The 23132-nt window shown below is 45.9% G+C and overlaps 1 protein-coding gene across 5 annotated transcripts in view; it reads right to left on the reverse strand.

The window, feature by feature from the left end:
• Positions 1-2311: 2311 nt before the first annotated feature.
• LOC138296898 (uncharacterized) overlaps positions 2312-23132 on the reverse strand; it is a 49054-nt gene continuing 28233 nt past the window's right edge. For 4 of the 5 annotated variants that reach the window (XM_069236396.1, XM_069236399.1, XM_069236398.1 and 1 more), the window contains exons 2-7: positions 20048-20129; positions 15306-15371; positions 8115-8156; positions 6026-6428; positions 4817-5087; positions 2312-3156 (exon numbers count right to left, since the gene is read on the reverse strand). In XM_069236396.1, coding sequence (XP_069092497.1) covers positions 2579-3156; positions 4817-5087; positions 6026-6217 — 1041 coding nt within the window. In that variant the 5' untranslated portion in view covers positions 6218-6428; positions 8115-8156; positions 15306-15371; positions 20048-20129 and the 3' untranslated portion in view covers positions 2312-2578. Of the gene's footprint in view, positions 3157-4816; positions 5088-6025; positions 6429-8114; positions 8157-12573; positions 12629-15305; positions 15372-20047; positions 20130-23132 lie in introns of all 5 variants that reach the window. The other variant, XM_069236400.1, reaches the window with a different exon arrangement.

A 23132-nucleotide genomic window follows, 5' to 3' on the forward strand; every position in this document is an offset into this window, starting at 1 on the left:
CTTGGTGGAGGGGAATACTCCACCACAAATGTGATAGGATCGTAATATGGTGGACGGGATATCTATTATAACCTACGGAGATCGTAATATGCTGGAAGGGGTATCCGTCACGTTTGTGATGGAGGATCCCCTCCACCAAGATTTTAAATCAGCCCGTAGACCCAACAACAAACTAAAGGCAAATTTAAATGGTAGCAAAACAAACTGAGGATTCAAGAGGATACTTACACTTATATGTATATGCTTGTATGTATAGTATGGTCGTTATAGTAATGACTATACTGACAAAGTATGCCCTCCGCCGAGGTCTAAATCAGGCCCTAAGTTCCCGGCTAACAGCGCAGCAGATCGATAGTGTGAATTGAAAAGCTTGGATCCTTACAACGTGATTAAACTGGAGGTCAAAATTACAGGAACCGAGACAATAGTAGTTGTTGAGTACTTTGCCAGAACAGCTAAATTTACTTTGGTTATTGGTTCAAGACTCCGGGTGGGCAAAGCCAGCTGATGTCTTTTTTAAAAAGTAAAGCAGGCTCATTGAGTCCTCGTTTAAGGAAACCACACTTGGATGCAGTAAGCCCAACTGCTTGTCCCAGACTGGAAGTACTGAAAGCTACATTTCTGCCACTTTTGGATTAGGAGCTCTCAGCCCATCCTGGAAGGTAGTCTAAATGATTAGAGCTCATATAATGCAAAGTATGTAGGTCTTTAATTAACCTCCCAACCTCAAACCAAGGCTCAGATAAGGCTGGAATTCAATGTAATCAATCATTCGTTCACTCAAGAACCACAAATATTTAAGCTGTATACTGTTCTTTGCCATCCCCAGAAAATTCATTGAAGTGATTTATTTGGGCAAAACTATGGAAACAGAAGTCTTTTCCAAGAAATCGATGGTTTGCATATTTACATAGAGCTGTATCTGACCTGGATTACGAAAATATGTCCCCCTATCATCCATCTATCCTCCAATATTGACTATTTTGAGAATGCAGATGTATACTGTGCCTTCTGAGACGGAGACGAGTGAGGCCTCAGAGAATATACCTGGTTGAGGTATCCTCAAAGATAGTTAACAAGGGCAGTTTCTAGCTATGTGAGACAGACGTTTCAGTTTTCGCTTCAATGTGGTTTCTGTAACAAATTTTTAGTCGACCTGGGCCCATCCTGCCATAATCTCACCAAACTGTTGTGTTTCCAACTGTAAACAAGTATCTTAAATTAATGTAACTACTTAATGTCCATATTTTTAAAGATGCTTGAATGTTCTTTAAAGCTAGTACTTAAAAGTCATAAGGTGCACAGATATTGTGAAAGTATATTCTTATGTTTTAGTGGAGCTCATACAGGGTTGAACCGGAAATTGGTAATTTTTTATATAATGTTAAAACATTTATCCAAGTGGATTAAAACAATCCATCCTCTGTGCGCTTTAATCTTCTTTTTAGCCTCTAGGGGCCGACAAGCAGTCCGGTTTACATACATTTTTATACCATAATGTTTTATCTCCATTTGATGTATTTCTGGGGTATATTGTGAAGATTTTAGTATGTCCCCTGAATATCTCAAGCGCAAAATATCGACAGAATAGTAAGAAAAGAACACAGGTGGAGTTCTGCACAGTTGGCTACAGGTTGAAAAGTTGTTGCCCTCCAAACCCACGAACAGTGGAGGTGGGCAGAGCAGACTCTACAGCCTCAGATGGGGTTAGCCTTTGCCCTGCAGTCTCAGCCTCCCTACCGGCCCCCCTCAGTCAGATACCAGCCCCCTTCATGCCGGGGGGCTGGTAATGGCCGTACCCTGACTGTCACTCACATCTGAGGCATGTTCCTGTGTCACTGAACCTGCTGAACGTTGAGTGTGGAGGCTGTCACAGCACATCTGTTGTGAATAGGTCACTTCTTCAAGGAATGGAACCGTCTGAGTACCTGCTGCCCACCCAGCAACAGGAACCCTCAAAGAGCAAGGCTTGAAGGAGTGTACCCATCACAACATTCACCTGATGCAAACCACAGCCCCCAAAGGTACCTGTGCAACACGTGAAGCCCCAGCAAGGAGATCGAAGGACCCGGTCCAGGCAAAATACAGGAGTGGAAAAAAAAAAAAAAAAAGACATCCGAGTGCGGCGTCTGGGAAACTATCCCCTTGGAATGGAAGAAGACGACCACCCTGATTTGGCCAACAGCATGGGTGGAATTTAACATATATCCGTTTTCAAACATTGTTTCTCCCTAGAAATAACAGAGTGTAAGAAAACTTCAACATATGCCCTGAGTAAAATAAAAAAATTAAAAAAAAGACAACAAAACCCTCAGGACATCATAATGTACTTTTATGCAAGATATGTTGAAAATTAAATCGTAACACAAATAGATCCCCTTGATCTGGGTTGGGGGGTAATCTGGGTCAGACATATAGGATAAAGTCTTTAAAGTCCTTTATGCTGGTGTGTGAAGCCCCCACATCTTGCCTTGCGCAGCCGTCAAGAGGCCTTGCGACAGTCTTTCAGGTCCATCTCAGATGGTGTGGGGGATGCCATTGAAGGCTGGACTGGGGCAACTGATGGAGGCTCAGGCGTTCAGGACCAGAGGGTATGTGGGTAGGGAGGCGAAGTCTCTGTGTCATGGACAGTACCGGCAGCCGGGATACTGCTGTACTGAGCAGCCTGGGCTGAATGAAGACCCTCCAGGAGATCCACAACCCTGTCCAACTTCCTGCTCAGCTCCCGGAGAACACCCAGGGAGGCAGCCTGCCCAGCATGCAGGTCCTTTAAGACATGCAGGGCCTCCTGGGATACAAGGACAGGGTGCATGTTAACAGGGGGCATGGTGTGTGCAGCACGCGAGACCCTAGCCTGATATCTCCTGGCAGGGAACTGGTGCCTCGCGGAAGATGAAAGAGCGAAGGCATTGGTGGTGCCAGCCATAGGAGCACATGTCATGGTGTCCTTCACCACAACAGGGGGCTGGACAGGGTCAAACGTCTCTCTTTTCCAGTCACTGGGAGGGGTTCCTGAGCTGACATTCAAGGCAGGCACCTCACCGTCCGTGCCACTCGGTCCCTCTGTGCAGCTCGCACCACCTTTCCAATGCGGTGCCACCTCCTGCGTGTCCCCGGATGGCTCGTCGACCTCTTCCTTGGGTCTTCTTAAGGTTCCTGGAGGTGCGACAGAGACCAGTCACCATAATATCAAACTCATACACAAATGTCCTGAACTATAAAATCTGGACATCGCATTGTAGACCCTGCGGCCCAAATTTACCAGATTCCCATGCAGCGGGCAAAAAATCTGTGCTGTGTGAGAAGGAGGCAGCGGGAGAGGCCATATTTATATAAACATGGCTCTCTCCTGCCCTCTCCTTGGCGCTGGTTGTGGTTTCAGCTGCTAAGCGTCACATACACACCTTAACACCATAGTGCTCGGGTGTGTGTGTGGGTCTAGCATAGGTTTTGTACTGGAAGGGTACCCTTCCAATACAAAATACTGTGCATAGACACACTTGAAAACTTTTCCGACGCTGTATTTCTGCTGCACAGTACAGCGCGCATGCAAAGTCAGAAAAGAAAGGAGAAATGAAATCATTTCTCCTTTTAATGCCTGCTTTTCAGCGGTGTTAATTTTTGGAGCTAAACCCTGACTACTAATGTTAGTAGATAGGGTTTTGCATCAAAAAGCATGGGTGGTTGTATGGGAACGTCCGTGCACCGTCCAGGAGTTCCCAGTGTATCTGAAAGATACACTGGTAACTCCAGACGGCCAAGGGCCCACTTGTCTGGAAGCTGCAACTCAAACAGCCATCACTGCATTTGCTGTGGCACCTTGAAGCGGGCCCAGCCTTAGATACCAAAAACACAAGTATTGAATGTGTCAGTGTAACACAGGAAATGCCACAACAGCTTGGTTTGCTCTGTGATGCATCAGTGACAAGCCTGACTGTTGCCCCTTCATTTCCAATGCCAGTGAGTCACGTGATTGACTCAAACAAGTGAATGGATGCAAGAACATAAATACGAAAATAAAAGTGGGCTGTGCAGCTAAATCCTGCTTGGCTGGGCATCGTGTGGTGATCTTAGTGACATGGTATGACATATCGATGTTATACACTATAACAAGCACAAGGGGCATACTTACGAGCCCCTGGAGTCACTGTTGCATCACATTTTGTGACGCAAGGGCGGCACAAATCTTGGAATGATATCTATGAGGCCGCGAAAGGCCACTTTGCACGGCTTTGAATGTTGTCATAGATATGGAGTAAGGCCAGGTAGGACACATTTGTGTGTTGCGTTACTCTGCGCCAGGGAGGCGTTCCACGAGCACTGCAGTGGGTTTTCCCACGCAAAACCCATGGATTTTGACGCATTCCTAGATTTACAAGACCTTGTAATCCTGGGGATACGCCAAAACCTTGTACCGCCCCAAGGGATGCGCAATCAGGAGAAATATCTTTTTGTCTCCTTGTTCTTTCCTCGTTTTATGTGAACTGCATTCTGCAGAACACACAGAAAGAGGAAATAGTCTCCCAGGATTGTTTTTGTGCAGGAAGGTGCCCCTTCCTACCTAAAAACAATCCTGCCTACAACTGAAGACACCATGGTGCATGGGTGCCTGCGTCGGCGCTAGACTGTCAATACGGCGCCAGCGCAGTCAGAAAAGACAGGAACGCGCTGCATGCCATAAATACAGCACATTCCTGCAATTTCCCTTGGACGCAGGGCAGAGCAGCTAGGCGACGCGCTGCGCTGACCTACGCCACAAAGCCCATAAATATGAGCCTAAGTTGAAAGGATATAAAATGTATTACTCATTACTCACCCACTTCCTGCTTCTCTTTGGCCTGTAGCTGCTCTGCCAAGTCGGGATAAGCGACCTCCAGGATCTTGCGCATCATCGGCGTCATGGTGCGCCGCACCCTTTTCTTCTGCTCAGTAGACTTCCCCAGCAGATTCACGCACGTGAGCCGCGTCCAGCGGCGGAGGTCCTCCCAGCGCTTGCGACAGTGTCTGCTGCTGCGCTCGTACACCCCCTTTGTTCGGACACTTCTGGCGATGGCCTGCCAGATTTTCACTTTGGCATGAGCTTTGACCTTTAATAAAATAAAATTAGCACAAATTAGTTAATCTTTTCGGATCACCCTCACCAACAGCAATCATAATTGCTAAACCACACAATGAAACAGTGTAACACTTGGAAAGGAAGCCAATTCTGAAAAGCTGCCCTCAAATCAAAGAAAAATAGTACCGTGCAAACAACAGCTTCTGTATCACTTAACCATGCCGCTGTGTGCAAGGGACACACATCGCTGCAGAAAGGAGGCCTTTTGAGACAGACGAGACTAGTCCTCATCACTGTTACCCCTTTAAATGTTTATCTACTGGAGATATCAGACCCACAACCAAGCGAAATTCTCCGGTGTAAGCCTAAACTTAACAAACCCTAACTTTTCAATGTGATCACTCTGTCCCTATGGATTTAGGTACATGGTGGTCCACCTCGCCAATACTGAAGGCCCCTAAACTCACGATAGTCCTGCTGTGGCTGGAGGGAAACCTTAGTGTGACCCTAACTTGAGAAATAGTAGTAATGTGCAGAACAAATGTGTACATAGTCATGTATCCACATCATAGCTAGTTTGAAAAATATTACTGTGTGTGGTGCGTGAGTTAAGAAAACAAATCCGGGACAAGGCATGGAGGGGACCATTGATTAATACTCTTTCGATATGTCTGTGATGCTGATCTGCTGTAATTTGATGCAACAGTACCAATTATGCTGTTTACGTGATCCAGTGATATGTATGGATTAATATTAATTTGCACACTGTGTGACTCTCACTTCTCTCCTTGTTCTTTTTTTTTGGGGGGGGGGGGGGAGGGAGGATGGGACAAGTTAATGAATTGTAATGTTATTTTTAAAAATCAATAAATTATTTTTCAGCAAGGAAAAAAAATACAAAACAAATCCAGTGAATAGCTCCGTAAAGCGAAGCATCCCTGGGTAAACGCTCATCCATTTAATACTAACCTGCTTGTCTCCAGGGCCATACAACTGAGGGTACTTCGCCAGGGCCCCCTCCGCCAGCACCTCCAGCTCCTCGGGAGTGAACTGCGGGGCCCGGTCACTCCCACCCTCAGCCATGACGACCCTTCGGCAGGACAGGTAGCCATCCGCAGGCGAGTAGGTCGGGACAGACTGGGTGTGGTGGAACTTGAACATTGCTAGGATGGATTTTCTGCCAACAGACAATCTCTAGATCAGTCAACTGGAGCTTGTCCGTCAGATTTTGTGGTTCGACCTTCAGCGATGGCGCCGTCCGCCGCCCCTGGTGGCCATGTCTGCCTCACACCGTGATGGACCCGTCATTGCCGCATGCCCAGGTGCCAGAGGAACTAGCGGAGGTCACGGTGCAGAGATGGGTGGCACCAACCTACAGAGGGGGCAAGAGGGGACATTAACGAGTACGCAGCACAGATACTCCATCATAAAGATTTCTATCTTTGTGAGGACTTAGGGCTGCACAAGTATCACTCCTGCTGTCAACGGCGCAGCTCGTCCACCGGATGTGGTTGGAGCTTCAGTGACCTTCAAAACTGAAGTCACCAGAAAGGATGTGGGCGAGCAGAGTGACAGAGCACTGACTCAAACTGAGAAACAACCCGAACTCTGAGGCCCAAAAGAGAGCACGCACGATAGTAATACACATGGGATCACATTAATCAATAAATGTACTCACTACATTCATCTTCAACATCAAGGTAGGGATTCCAAGAAATCTAATGTACAATAATGCAAAAAGGTAACTTTAATCAAAATGATCCTATCTGATAACATCGTGCGGCTGATCAAAAAAAGTAGAAATACATCATCAAGATCAATAGACCGAATTAAATCATATTCCACAAATAATTTAACAAAGAATTTGGGTACGCTTTATACCATTGCCTTCCATAGTGTTTACGTCAAACAGTAATTCGATATTAGGCAATCCACAAGCAACCAAACAACCTATATAATTCCAAACCGAACTTTTCTGCGCATGCACGATGCATGAAGATGAAAATCAAACATCATTAGGTTGAATCTCAAAAATGGTGACAGGAGCTATCCAACAAAATTAAGACTTTAAAGGGTATCAACGTTCTTTATGCTAAATCAATTATGGAATATAATTGAATTACATGCCTCTTGGTGTTTATTATGTATTTTTATAGACCTCACCTTGGTATCAGATAGGATTCAAGAAGTCTGATTTTGTATCATTTAAGCTAGAATTGGTCCCGATGAAGGTAGAAAAAGCATTAGAAATAACTTTAAAAGTGCACTGCAGTTCAGCCTAACAGAGGGAACAAAAAATGGATCGCCCTCCTCCACAATCTGGGACTTGTGCTGCACAACAGGGACCTTATTTTTAATTTTGGGTGGACTGACTGGGTTTATTCAACCCAGTATTTTGTTGGTGTGGGGCTTTTTCCTGAGACTGTCCTTCTCTTATAAAAACATGATTGTGTGTTTAACAAATCATGTTGCTTTAACAGGTTGGCTGTTACTGCCGGCCCCACTACTCGAGTGGGGCTGATAAACTTGCGTCTCCTGGGATGCGCAAACCTGGAAGAAGAGGGTTGCGAGGAGAGGAAAGGACGAGTAGAACGTCGGCGGCGAGAGGAGAGAAACAGAAGAGAAGACCGGCATCCGATGACGAGGAGGACGCCAGAGGAGAGACAGACTCCGAACTAGGGAAAGACAGAGGAGAGCGGCGAGGAGTCAGAGGAGGCGGAGAGGGCTCGGGAAAAAGATTTCCCAGCCAAAGCCAAGTCAACGCAGAAGGACTCCGGAACCACCCGCCACGTCCCAGGAGGGTCGTGGCTACTACAGGTACAGGCTTAAGTGCTAAACCTGTATACTTATTTGACAAGTGTGAAGGAGGGGGAGGGAGGGCGAAACCTAATAGAAATATAGGAAGGAGTGGGAAAATATTCATTAACGTTTCTTGTCCTCTATGCACTAAGCACTTGAGCACTGAAAAACGAAATAATACATACACTTTTAGGCACAAACCTCACCCCCCCTCCCAACAGGTATCATTAATTTATCTCACAAGATATATTATACTTACCTACTCCCTACTTGGGAGCGATATACCTCAAACCGGAGACACCTACAAGAAAGAAGAAACAAGAAAACAATAAACAATCCAGGAAGATATTCTCAGAGAGAAACTAACAGGAAAAGAAGAACAGAATGAAATAACGAGAGAAAGAAAAAGAGAGACAATAAGGGAAAAATGATAAAAAGAAAAATAGAAAATCAAATAAACTATAGTCAATAAAAAGGGAAATATTGTTCTATCAAAGAAAGAATTGCATGATCTCTTTTTTCCTATAAATACGTGACAAACGAAAACCCTATACGTACACCCATAACATACTGGTGTCAGAATTGGGATCCAATTCTCCATAATGGGAGTGCGAATATGGATACAAAACCATCCCTGGGAGATATGACCCAACAACTTGCAGAAGGGCAGAGACACCTTCAGATGGTATGGGAGGAACAAGTACGAGAAGCTCAGAGTGATAGGGAAACCTTGCAAAATGCATTGAAGAGTCAAGCCACCATAATTGCGAACAATCAATTGGTACGTGAGACCGCTCTGCAAAAACCAACAGATACCATTGCTACCACTAGAGTACACTCTAATGTACCTAGTTCAGTATTACAAAAGTTTCATGAAGGGGAAGACCTCAACGCGTTTTTCACTAATTTTGAAAGGGTTGCATCTTCTGCAAATTGGCCCCAAGAACGATGGGGTCAATACAAAGCCCCCCTTTTGACAGGGACTTTACAGTCCGCCTACCAGGCTGTAAAACCTGGAGCTACAACTCCCTATGTTGAGATAAAGAAGGCTATTTTAGAGCGAGTGGGCTATGATACAAAATATTACCTAATAAAGTTCAGCAAAACGAAGTGGATTCCCATGGAGAACCCTAGAGCTCTTTATTATAGAGTACAGGGTTTAGGATTAAAATGGTTAGGTCCAATTGGAACAAATGGAGAGGAAGTCATACAAGTTGTATTATTAGAACAATACTTATAGGCCCTTCCATTACAAACTCGTAATTGGATAAAACAACATTTTAATGTCAATACCTCCAACAGCCAAAGCTTTAGCCTGCGCATTTCATAGAGCTCCTGAATTTAGGGTCAGTCATCAAAAGGGACCAGCCCTTGGATGGAAAACCTCTTCCAAACCACGGGTATGGAGAGAGACTGAAGCGGGCACCAGTATGCATATCCCACATAGAGAACCTAACCAGGCACCTCAATGTTATAGCTGTGCAGAATGGGGCCACATCACGCGTAATTGTCCCCACAAAATGTCCAAGCCCGAACCAATTAAAATAGGCGTGACTCGAGGAAGGCTATTATGTACAGCCCGAGGACTAACCCAATATATGAAAGAAACGTTAGTCAATCAGAAATCCACTAGAGTTCTAGTTGAATCTGGCTGCAGTCAATCGTGGTCAAGGCGGATTTAGTAGCCCCGGAACACACAAAAGCTGATACATTTGTCTCAATCTGCTGTATTCATGGAGACAGGAGACAACATCCCTCAGCCGAAATTCAAGTAGAATGGAGAGGAAAAGGAGATTCCCTCTTAGTAGGAGTAATATCACACCTCGTAGAACAGGTGATCATAGGAACAGACTACAGTGCTTTTCCTGACTTGTTAAACAACATAACACAAAAAGAGATGTTGGATCCGTGGTTATCAGAAGCCCCCTTCAGTCAGACACTTATTAGTACAGGTAAGAAAAAGTTGAAATTAAGTAGATCTGAAAAAAGGGAGCAAAAGAGAATATATTGTTTAACCAATACTTCTCCTTCTTTACCTTCACCCCTGACAGATAAACCTGTCCTGGCTACGGTACCGACCTTTCGAGCTAGTCAAAGGGACGATCCCACTTTACAACATGCTTGGGCCTCGGCACTAACAGAGAAAACCGGACAGGTAGGTCCACATTTTATCACTCAAAATGGGTTAATATACAGGGTGACACGACATAATGATTTGTAGAAGAAGCAATTAGTGGTACCCAATCACTATTCTAACCAGGCATTACATTTAGCCCATGCTCAAGCAGGTGGCGGGCATTATGGAAGAGAAAATAATTGAAGAATATCTCCTCAGGCGATTTTATTGGCCTGGAGTTTTTTCAAATATCCGGAATTTTGTGCACACTGTCGAAATGTCAACTAGTTAACCCCGGGACAGTTAAGTAAGCCCCCTTATACTCATTGCCAATTATTGATATCCTTTTTTCTCCAGTGGGTATGGACCTTGTAGGACCCTTAACCCCTTCATCCAGAGGAAATATGCACATTCTTGTGCTAGTAGATTATGCAACTAGGCACCCTGAGGCGATCCCTCTTTCCAGCATGACAACCAAGAACGTGGCACATGCTATGATTCGGTTTTTCTCCCGAGTTGGGTTTCCCCGAGAATTACTAACAGATCAAGGCACCCCATTTATGTCTCGGTTGATGTAAGGAAATGCCTCCTTGGCATGGTTACCCCCTAACATTTTGCCTTTGCTGATGCTAAGTTTTGATTGAAAGTGTGCTGGGACCCTGCTAACCAGGCCCCAGCACTAGTGTTCTTCCCCTAAACTGTACCTTTGTCTCCACAATTGGCACAGCCCTGGCACTCAGATAAGTCCCTTGTAACTGGTACCCCTGGTACCAAGGGTCCTGATGCCAGGGAAGGTCTCTAAGGGCTGCAGCATATCTTATGCCACCCTGGGGACCCCTCATTCAGCACATGCACACTGCCTCACAGCTTGTGTGTGTTGGTGAGGAAAAAATGACTAAGTCGACACGGCACTCCCCTCAGAGTGCCATGCCAACCTCACACTGCCTGTGGCATAGGTAAGCCACCCCTCTAGCAGGCCTTACAGCCCTAAGGCAGGGTGCACTATACCACAGGTGAGGGCATATGTGCATGAGCACTATGCCCCTACAGTGTCTAAGCAAAACCTTAGACATTGTAAGTGCAGGGTAGCCATAAGAGTATATAGTCTGGGAGTCTGTCAAACACGAACTCCACAGTTCCATAATACACTGAAATCTGGGAAGTTTGGTATCAAACTTCTCAGCACAATAAACGCACACTGATGCCAGTGTGGAATTTATTGTAAAATGCACCCAGAGAGCAACTTAGTGATGCCCCCTAAATACCAGTCCGATTCCTAGTGCTAGGCTGACCAGTTTCTGCCAGCCTGCCACAACCAGACGAGTTGCTGGCCACATGGGGAGAGTGCCTTTGTCACTCTGTGGCCAGAACAAAGCCTGCACTGGGTGGAGGTGCTTCTCATCTCCCCCTGCAGGAACTCAAAGGCTCATGCCTTTTGTTACAGTACCCCAGGGCATCCCAGCTAGTTAAGATGCCCGCCCCTCCGGCCACTACCTCCACTTTTGGCGACAAGGTTGGAGGAGATAGTGAAAAAAACAAGGAGGAGTCACCCACCTGTCAAGACAGCCCCTAAGGGGTCCTGAGCTGAAGTGACCCCTGCCTTTAGAAATCCTCCATCTTGAGAACAGCAACGCATCCGACAGGGACCAGCGACCTCTGAAGCCTCAGAGGACTGCCCTGAGCCAAAGGACCAAGAAACTCCTGAGAACAGCGGCACTGTTCACCTACAGCAACATTTTTGCAACTTTCTAACAACATTTAAAGAACTCACTCTTCCCGCCGGAAGCGTGAGACTTCACCCTCTGCACCCAACGCCCCCGGATTGAGCTCTAGAGAACCAACACTACAGGGAGGACTCCCAGGCGACTGTGACCTCGTGAGTAACCCGAGACGACCCCCCTGGACCCCCACAGCGACGCATGCAGAGAGAATCCAGAGGCTCCCCCTGACCGCGACTGCCTGTAGCAAGGAACCAGACGCCTGGACCAAGCACTGCACCCGCAGCCCCCAGGAGTAGAAGGAACCGAACCTCAGTGCAGGAGTGACCATCAGGCGACCCCCTGCCTAGCCCAGTTGGTGGCTGGCCCAAGAAGCCCCCGTGCCCTGCCTCCACCTCTAGAGTGACCCCGGGTCCCTTCATTGTTTCTAATACAAAACCCAACGCCTGCTTTGCACACTGCACCCAGCCGCCCCTGTGCTGCTGAGGGTGTGTTTTGTGTGCCTACTTGTGTCCCCCCCAGTGCTCTACAAAACCCCCCTTGGTCTGCCCTCCGAGGACGCGGGTACTTACCTGCTGGCAGAACCGGAGCACCCCTGTTCTCCATAGGCGCCTATGTGTTTTGGGCACCTCTTTGACCTCTGCACCTGACCGGGCCTAAGCTGCTGGTGTGGTAACTTTGGGGTTGCCTTGAACCCCCAACGGTGGGCTGCCTATGCCCAGGAACTTAGATTTGTAAGTGCCTTACTTACCTGACAAACTAACCATTACTTAGCTCCCCCAGGAACTGTTGATTTTTGCACTGTGTCCACTTTTAAAATAGCTTATTGCCATTTATACCAAAACTGGGTATACTATTGCTCTGATTCAAAGTTCATAACTTACCTGTGTGGAATACCTTGCATTTTATGTATTTACTTCAAATCTTGAACTTGTGGTTCTAAAAATAAATTAAGAAAATATATTTTCTATAAAAAAAAACTATTGGCCTGGAGTTAAGTCTTTGAGTGTGTGTTCCTCATTTATTGCCTGTGTGTGTATACAACAAATGCTTAACACTACCCTCTAATAAGCCTACTGCTCGACCACACTACCACAAAATAGAGCATTAGAATTATCTTATTTTGCCACTATCTTACCTCTAAGGGGAACCCTTGGACTCTGTGCACACTATCTCTTACTTCCTACAGTTGGTGGCACAAATATGTCAACTATTGGGTGTGAAACATCTTTGCACATCTGTGTATCACCCACAAACAGATGGTTTAGTGGAGAGATACAACAGAACCATCAAGACAATCCTAAAAAATCCATAGCTGACTCTGGACGTGACTGGGATAAAAAACTACCATTAGTGTTCTATGCCATAAGAACTCATGTACAGGCCTCAACTTGACATAATCCCGTTGAACTTGTTTTTGGTCGACAGCCCCGAACATTATTAGATATGGCTGCTGAAAGTTGGGAGGAAAACGAGACAGAAGATAAGGAGATACTAGAATATACACAACAATTAAAAGATCAATTACAAACAGTCTGGGAAGATGTTAGAGTACACCTAGAGGACATTCAAGATAAACAGAAGAAATATTATAATCGAGGAACATCCTTACGAAACAAAGGTGGGGGAGAAGTACTTGTACTTTTACCTAGTTATGAAAATAAGCTAATGGCTAAATGGCAAGGTCCTTTTGAAATATTCGAACAGGTAAATCCAGTTACATATCGCCTACAAATTTCTGTATCGCCTAGAAAAACACAGATCTATCACATTAACTTATTAAAGATATAGGAAGAACCTGATATCTCCTTCCCACGCCTAGACACTGGATATTTCATAAATAAGGTGAAACCCCTAGACATAAATTTATGTCCACAGCCGGATAACTCAGGCAAATGGCTTCCTCATATAAACCCTCACATATCCTCTGAACAACAAGAACAATTATTAAAGGTCCTAGAACAGAATAAAGAGCTTTTTTCTTTAACACCTGGTAAGACCTCTTTGATATATCACAAGATCAATACAAAAGAGGGGAAGGTGGTACATCTTAGGCCATATCGTATTCCTGAAGCCCGTAGGAAATTGGTAGAACAAGAGGTACAAAGTATGTTACAAATGGGTATAATTGAACCCTCCACCAGTCCCTGGTGTTCGCCGGTGGTATTAGTTCCCAACCTAATGTAACCGTTTGCTTTTGTATTGATTTTAGATAATTGAATAACATATCAGACTTTGATACATATCCCATACCAAGAGTGGGCGAGTTAATTGAACAATTAGGGAAAGCACAGTACATATCCGCTTTAGACCTAACAAAAGGGTACTGTCAAATACCCTAAAATCCCAAAGATAAGGAGAAGACGGCCTTTTCTACATCTTCAGGGTTGTACCACTTCACAGTTCTCCCATTCTGCTTACATGGGGCTCCAGCTACGTTCCAACGCCTAATGGACAAATTATTACGATCACATACAGGTTATGCAGCCGCCTATTTAAATGACAGTCATATATAGTGAGACCTCAAAAGAATACCTAAATCATTTATCAGGTGTTTTTCATACCTTAATGGGAGCAGGGACCGCTAATCCATAAAAATTAAATCTTGCCAAAGAGTACACTGCATATCTTGGGTATATGATTGAAAGGGGACATATCCAACCACATCTCGGCAAAGTAGAAGCTATCCTTAAAGTTCCAACACCTCAAACAAAAAAACGTTAATTGTAAGGATTGGTCGGGTACTATAGCAGATTTATCCCTAATTATTCTACCATGGCAACCCCTTTGACTAACCTCCTAAAAACGGATCAACCCACTAAGCTTAAAGGGCTGACGACCACACAGTTGAAGAGATATGAGTCCTTGAAATGGAGCTTAACAATCAAACCAGTGTTGCGTTGACCTCATTTTTCTAAACCTTTTTATTTACAAACGGATGTAGGCATTGGAGCAGTTTTATCCCAGAGGGATGACAGCGAGATAAATTCTATCATCTATTTAAGTATAAAATTGTTGCCTCGAGTGGGGCCGATAAATGAGTGCCCCGGGAGCACTCCGACAAACAATTTGCGTCTCCTGGGACGCGCAAACCAGGAAGAAGAGGGTTGCGAGGAGACACCGGGAGGAGAGAAAAGGACGAGTAGAACGTCGGCGGCGGAAGGAGAGAAACAGAATAGGAGGCCGGCATCTGACGACGAGGAGGATGCCAGAAGAGAGACAAAGACACCGAACTACGGAAAGACAGAGGAGAGCGGAGTGGAGTCCGAGGAGGCAGAGAGGGCTCAGGAAATAGATTTCCCAGCCGAAGCAGAGTCAAAGCAGAAGGATGCCGGAACAACCCGCCACGTTCCGGGGGGGATGTGGCTACTACAGGTATGGGCTTATTTGCCAAACCTGTATACTTAATTGACAAGTATGAAGGAGGGGGAGGGAGGGAGAAACCTAACAGAAATGTAGGAAGGAGTGGGAAAATATGTAATAACGTTTCTTGTCCTCTATACACTAGGAGCACTTGAGCACTGAAAAACGAAATAATGCGCACACTTTTAGGCACAAATCTCACCCCCCCCCAACAGATATCATTAATTTATTTCACAAGAGATATTTTACTTACCTACTACCTCCTTTTTTCCTTCCTTTTCCACACTTCCGGGAGCGATATACCTGAAACAGGAGACACCTACAAGAAAGAAGAAACAAGAAAACAATAAACAACCCAGGAAGGTATTCTCAGAGAGAAACTAACAGGAAAAGAAGAATAAACAGAATGAAATAACGAGAGAAAGAAAAAGAGAGAGAAAATAAGGGAAAAAGGATAAAAAGAAAAATAGACACAATCAAACTATAGTCAATAAAAAGGGAAATATTCTTATATCGAAGAAAGAATCATATGATCTCTTTTTTCCTATAAATATGTGACAAACGAAAACCCTATACGTACACCCACGACTGTTGCTTAAAGTGATCTTTTTGTATTATTAGACTTTGTGTAATACTTTACCTTGATATTGAAGATGAATGAATTAAGTGAAATTATTGTGATTTCAAGTGTATTACTATCATCAATGCTTTCTTTTAGGCCTAGACAAGTTCAGGCTGATCTTCAGTGACTGCGATGCCCGTCTTCTATAGCGGCCACATCTGCCTTTCGCTATCACGCATCTGCCATTGTACGGGAGCACAGGGTGTAAAAGGGATTGGCTTATATCATGTTGGAAATGGCCTCATGCCATGGTGACTACACCAGGATGGGTGCCAGATATGGTCTTCATATCCGGATATCCTGTTCTCCAATATACCAGGTACTTCCTATAGTAACAGAGCATGCTGACAAGGACAGATATATCATGGTGGAAGGTGGACGAGGGTGCCATGCACGGCAGATGGCACCATCACTCAAGAGAAAAGCAGTTTAGACGAATGAGCTCTGTATTTATGAGAACCATCAGCCATGGAGTACAGAGTCTACAATGATGTGTCCACCACTGATGGCAGACAGGAACATCAAACTCAATAACCAGAAATAGTGCTTCCTTTGTATTCTGGGACTTGTAGTCCAGAGTTCATAATAACATGACGTGCATGGACACTTGCACAATGCAACAAAGTCCTGTGATGTCCAAGTATACAATTGTTTTGTGATGGGTTATACAAGCGCCAATTTAAGAAAGCAAATTTTAGGCCACAGAATGTGGGTGGGAATCATACTTCTGTTTCAGTTTCAGTTTCAAGGCAAGACATTTTGAGGTAAGAGCTAAGCTGTGCCACTGAGTGTTCTGGGTAAGAAATACCCTATTACTGGCTGAGGTACACAATTTGCAAAGAATATTGCACTGTTGCTTTACCCCCTTGGTTCCCGTTGTAACGTACACATGTGCCATGAAAAGGTGTTGTAAGGATGACCTTGTGATGCATGTATACGCCATGCTTTTGCTTATGCCCCCTGGTGTGATACCTATGTATAGTTATCTGTGTATGTAGTGTCCGAAACTGCAGACATAATCTGTGTAAATAGTCCAGGTGTCACACACAACCAGCCATTTCAATTATTTGTCTAATTTTGGATCAACGTGAAACTGAGCATTAGGTAGAGGCATACAGACAGGCAGCATAGTTTGCATACAAGCCACCAGATAAGTGACTTATTGGACATAGCCAGGCAATGTTCACACTAGAATCAAATTACAAGTAAAGCTTACAGCAGAGCTTGCACAAATAACCACCTGCACTGACTTGGGTTCAAGCTCAAGCTTGGGACATTGTGTTGTCCCCAAGTCATGCGAGGGAAACACCCTATATAATGCGGCTCGAATCAGGCTGTGCCTTAATAACGCTGCCCGAACCACAAATGTGTCTTTACAATGCATTCCTTTACCACGCAAGTTGTTACAATGACTTGCCTTAAGGGAAGCTCATTTTGGACTGATATTGGACTTTACGTCCACCACTCTCCCTACTGTTGCCAGACTGGAGTTGAAATAGTAAATTATACTATTCCAAAGTCCAGAGCTTTCCCTAAGGCAAGTCATTGTAACGACTTGCGTGGTAAAGGAATGCATTGTAAAGACACATTTGTGGTTCAGTCCACGTTGTTAAGACATGCGTGGTAAATGCATGCTGGGTGGTTCCAACATCCAACAATCATGCAATGATCTGACTTTCTCTTGCAACTTGGACGTTGCTGCTTCATCTGTGGTTTCGGGTTGGTTGGAGCATCTGAACAGGCCTGGTCCAACCCTTCCCTGCTGTGCCTCGGGGTTCTATCCTGGGCAACACTTTTCTCTCTTCTGTCAACATGATCATCACCAAGAAGCAATAAAGGAAGGACATGGGATTTACCATTTCCTCGTGTCAAACTCTGCATTATAGACTCAGAGCAGACTACAAAGAATAAGAAATATAACCAGAGTTACAACGTTCACAGTCTTCACTCCCTGTCCCTTGAACACGCTTTCAAAAGCAGACCAAAGGCCCCACAATTCCATATTGTGGTTGCCAGGATGTACATCTTTCACTTCCTCCCAGATGTCTAATGGATTGCCAGAGATTTAGGGCCTGATTTAGATCTTGACGGAAGGGAAAACTCTGTCGGATATCCCGTCCGCCATACTACTATCCCATTATATCCTATGGAGATCATAATATGGAGGACAGTATATAGGTCACATTTGTGACGGAATAAGCCCTCCGTCAAAAAATAAATTAAGCCCATAGACCCAACAACAAACTAACGACAAACTTAAGTGGCAAAACACATATTGAAGATTCAAGAGGATACTTACACTTATAGGATGCTTATGTGCATAGTAAAGTCATTATAATTATGTCTATATTGTAAGTATAGACATCCTCTTGAATCTTCAGTGTGTGTTATCACTTAAATTGGTCATCAACTAAGCATTGTTCAAATTCTCTATTGAATGATCCTCCTGTCTGCACCTTTCGTTTTTCTTACTTCTACCCAAGCTCGAGGGGGTCATAGGGTTGGGTTCTTTTTTCGAGCGATATAGATGCAGCACTTGGTCCCCACAATGGCACAAATGCCTCCCTTTCAGCCACTATGGAGCCAAGGGCTATTCTGGTGTGTAAAACGACAGTTCTTTCGGCAATCGATTGAGTGTGTATTCTTTTTGGAGCATTAGCAGTTAGTTTGTCTACCACCTACAGTACCTAGCTACACTTATTTGTTTTATCAATAGGCCCAGCCCAGATGCTGAGAATACTGAGTCCAAAGAATGTTGCAGTCTTTGAGATTTCAGTTTTGCTGTTCACCTGGGAAATGATCAAGTCTCTTACGACTGGTAGACTATTATCCCGAGCAGTCACTGGGTAGCCACGTGTAACCGGTGTTGCCACAGATGTAATAATGCCCATCAAGAGCGTTCATCTTACTTTGTATGGACAATACTCCTGAGGCAAGGGTTGCAATGGCTGTGACAGTATTAACTCCCATCACTGTGTCTCGCCCTGCTTGCACCCACATCCCATCATGCTTCAGTGGTTTCTTCCCAGCACTGCTCCTGCCACAACAAAAGCCATGGGTTCCATATTAGTGCTGCTGTAGCTACCACCAGCATAGAGCTAGCAAGACCACCAACCAAGGATGAACAGGAGCGAAGCTGGCAACCTTGACTCGTCACCTGCAGACTTTAATGCAAGTTAGAGAACTCAAAGCATGGAAATGGTTGTTTGCGCTCCCTGTCTGTATCAACAAGCAAGTGTGCCTTTTTGTGTGTGTGTATTCATGCATCTGGCCGTGGATAGGTATCTGACTTTAATGTGACTGCATATGTATGTGTGCATGTTTGTTTGTAAGTGTGCCTTGTGTATGTGCATGTTTGTGTAAAAGAGTGGGTGTGCAAGCATGTGTGTGTGTGTGCTCGCACACCCACTTGCTAGTCCCCGGGATGAGTTTTAAACCATCAGGTTCAGTGTTGTTTTTTAGATCTGGTCACCTACCTATAGGCCAATGGGGGTGGCTCCAAAGAAGTCTATGAAATATATTTGGGAAGCTTGGGTAGTGAGCATGATTGAAAGGCTGCAGACAGAAGAAGTTAGAAATAGTGAAGAGGGGTGTCTCTCCATTTCCAAACACTGCTGTCTGCATCACTAACTCACTCAGAGAAATTCCAAGTTAAATGTATGTGCTTTATAAAGTGGAATCACATAAAAACAGGCACGCTGCTGTGCGCAGAGGGAATGCACATGATGGTGATTATTGGTCCTTGTGTGCTGCATGCCATCACCATGTGCGTTTAGGTCTCCCCAGGAGGAGCATCTGATGGGGCGATGCTTGTTTCAGGTGTCAAGGGCACTGCCTGGTTCTAGCCAAACAGGCATAGTAACCAGTACCAGAGTTGAGTATCACGGACTGATTGTTTTTATGTCTTGGCAAAAAAGCTAAAAATATGTATAACTCACCCTACAATAAAGCCCATACATCGGATTACATATAGACATTTACCCTCCACAGTGCTGATCTCCAAACCTCGCCATCCCCTTTTCCATTTTGTAGTTAAATCTAACCTTCAAATTACTCACCAGAAGACTCAATACTAAAAAGGAATATCAATGTATTATATATTGGAAAAATGTTGAACCAGACAGATTTGTAGAAAACCGAAAAACCGAGGTAAAATTTATTACAGAGAACAGATTTCTGTGAAGGATCAAAGTGGATCCTTCCACACTGGATCCATCAGGGAGTGACATACTCCATCCTTCTACAACCACTCATAGAACCCCTGAACAAATACCAACCGCCAATCCGAAATTACAAACCCTGAACTGAAAAAAAAGAGCAGACACTGAAAAAGAACAACCCCTTGACTTCTAGAGAGTGTGATCCCAGCATACCAAGCGTCTCCTCCTCAAAGCCTCACTCCCTGGTGGACCTTGGTTTGGACCCGTCTCAGCTGAACTCTGGAGCGCCAAGCATCTGCAAAGCAAAATAAGGGTTTAAGAAGACATTTCACCAGAACAGGGAATGGTACCTTAAATCTTCCAAGTCAACCATTGTTACTCTCATACTAAAATGAGCATTGGCAAAGCAAATAGGTTTTGTCTATTCAAGATCTGGTGGTTTTGTTAATGTTTTTAGACATGTTGCACAGCTGCACAGGCTGCTGTGCAACATTGTTTAAAGAAAAAAAAGCACTAGGATGTGGCCAGCATTGACCCGGTCACAGTGCTTTTTTTCCCTTAAGCCATGTTCCACAGCCCGCGCTGCTGCTCAAAATGTCTAAAAAAACACTGCAAAAACCAACCAGCTCTTGGGTATGTGAGGGCTACTGCGCTTTGTTTTTAACTCTTTGTTTATTAAATAACACACACAAACGTAGGTATACAAAAGCAGTCAGCGAGCGGAAATCACACGGGTGTAAATCAGGTAATATGGTAGCCATCACACAGGGTAGCTCCAACAGCGGGAAGAATCAGTCCCAGTGGTTGCATCGCATTGCTTGAGATTAGAACAGGGGTTGTGGTTCCATAATGACGTGCAACTATCTAGTACAATCCTGCATTATCACCCATCTGTGCCCCCCTCATCTTCACTAGATACTCCCTCTGGAGCTAGAAACTATCAGATGGTCCCGCCCACACTTCATCGTCTTCCTGAACCTCCTGTGGGCCCTCCTGGTCTTCAGATGAATGTCCTCAGCTAGTGACCACTCGGAGATCCCTCACCCAGTGAGCGAGCAGTGGCGCCCTCTGTCCATCCAGGTAATAGCCACCCGCCTTTTAGCCACAACCAGCGCCAATCAGGACTTTGGAGGACAAGTTTCTCACTTTGGACAACCGGAGTCCAAAACTCATGCGCTGATGGGCAACCCCGATCCAAATGCAAAAGATCCACCCCTTCCATGCTGCGTGGAGGACAGGAGGGTGGCAGTCAGGGTACACTCAGTCTCACAGGGGTCATATGTGTGCCACTGAATAACAACCCGCACACTGCTGGAAACACTGCGGGTCACCCTGTCCCCGTCCGTCAGTGGCTCCCCCAGGTCCTGGTCCCGAGCCTGGAATGCCTCACATCTGTGCTGGGGGCAGCAGCTAAACTCCTGTAGTGCCACGAAGCTCAACAGCTGAGTGTACAGCGCCTAGGAGTCCCACATCCCAGCACACCTGCGCAGCAGACTCTGCAGAGGGGTTTGGTTGTAGGGGACCACGGCTTTGGCAGACCGGGTGATGGGCCTGGAGATAGCCTGTGACGCGTGTAGGGTTGGGGGGGACAGAGGGGGCAGCAGAGAGGGGTTCAGGCCCAGCCATAACCCGCATCGACTCTCGGCACTGTGCGGCTTACTGGCTTCGGCATAAGTCACTCACGGGCCTCGTGTCCTTCCTTGTGTAGCTCCTTGAGGCGTAGTTCTAGGAGCTTCAAGTTGACATTTTCCTTTCAGCTCCTGCCCCTGGCAGGTGCCTCCTGCTACAAGGATGCTCTGTGTAGCAGCTTCCTGCAGGGTCCTATGCAGGGTCCTATGTAGGGTGCCCTAGGCTTGCAGGGCCCCCACTAGTAGCCCAGGGGGCTGCGGAATAGGAAATGTTATTGTACCATCGCTTGAAGTCCCTCAGTAGGGTGGGGCACACCAAGTACCAGCCACTCTGCCTTCCTACAACACTACCACACCTAACGAGGGCCCTGGAGATGCCAGGCTGTGCGCCTGTCTCTGCATTCCCTCTCACCTGTGGGACATCCCTCCTGGGGGGCTCGAGACTGATACCAGGGAGAGGAGCTGGTCCCCCAGAGCCTGACCCTAAGCCGGTACCAGCCATTGCTCAAGACGTCACCAAAGCCCCTAAGCATCTTTACATCCTCGGAGTGAAAGAGCATCCTTTCAGGCTCCAGGACCAGCTACCCCAGGCCCCGGGAGAAGTAAACCCCGGCCCACGCTAGGCAGGCACGATTCTGTTTTTACTAGGAAACCGGAAAAGAAGAAACTTACTTCTCACTCAATGCAGGAAAAGCAGATTTACTGGTCGGGGCTAGGAAACAGGATGTCAGCCTCGGTACTCACCGGCCTCCGGGGATGGGCGGCCTCCCTTCCTGTCGGGGCTCAGTGCAGACTGCACGATGGGCCAGGGGTGGCCGAAGGGGAGCCCTTACTGCCTCTCACTTCAGTACGTCACTTCTTGCCTCCCTTACAAGCATCCTCCACGAGCCGAAGGTATCTGAGCGCCCTACATGAGCATCAGTCACATTACACGAGGACACATTCATCTTGGGAGGCGCAGGGGGATAAGTGCCCAGGATCACAGGATGGTGAGCCGACGCCGAGACTCCAATGCAGCGGCTGGACTGGCTCTGGAGGCCCAGATGTCCTCAGCCCCCTCCCCTGGGCTCCCCCTCCTCCATCCCTCCCTCGCCCCCACTCCCCCTCCTCCAGCCACTGCCTTCCGAGGAGGATGCCAAGGCCTCTGTACCCTCCATACATCACCTCACGGGCAGGAAACCCATTATGGAGATGTCATTCCTCAGGAGCGGCGCCGGGAGCGACAGCACATTCATCAGTTATTCCTCATTCACACAGCGGGGCAGGCGCGGCCTTCTCTGCCAGAACCAGCCCAATCCTCCCAGGAGCCTCTGAAATGTGCCTATTGCCCAGTCCGTTTTGTACCACACTCTAGCGCCAAGAAGCGTCCGCTGAAAGCACATTTTACCAGAGCAGAAGTTAGCAGTTTAACTATGAAACTAACCAGTACATTCAGGCTGAGATTCTTGTGGCACTGGTGAAATTAAAGATTAGTTTCACATAGTAACAAGCACTTGTGCCTCATTTACAAGCCCGATGCGCCATCGTTGCGTCATTCTTTTGATGCAGCAGCTGGACTAGCCGTGCGCTACACTGCTCCATATTTACAAACTGATGCATTGGCCCAATAGGTCCTGCGTTACATTACACCTGCGCCAGCTATAATGTATGAGGGTGTGTCTTCCCAAGGA

The sequence above is a fragment of the Pleurodeles waltl genome, chromosome 5, assembly GCF_031143425.1.
Source record: "Pleurodeles waltl isolate 20211129_DDA chromosome 5, aPleWal1.hap1.20221129, whole genome shotgun sequence".
Lineage (NCBI taxonomy): Eukaryota > Metazoa > Chordata > Amphibia > Caudata > Salamandridae > Pleurodeles > Pleurodeles waltl.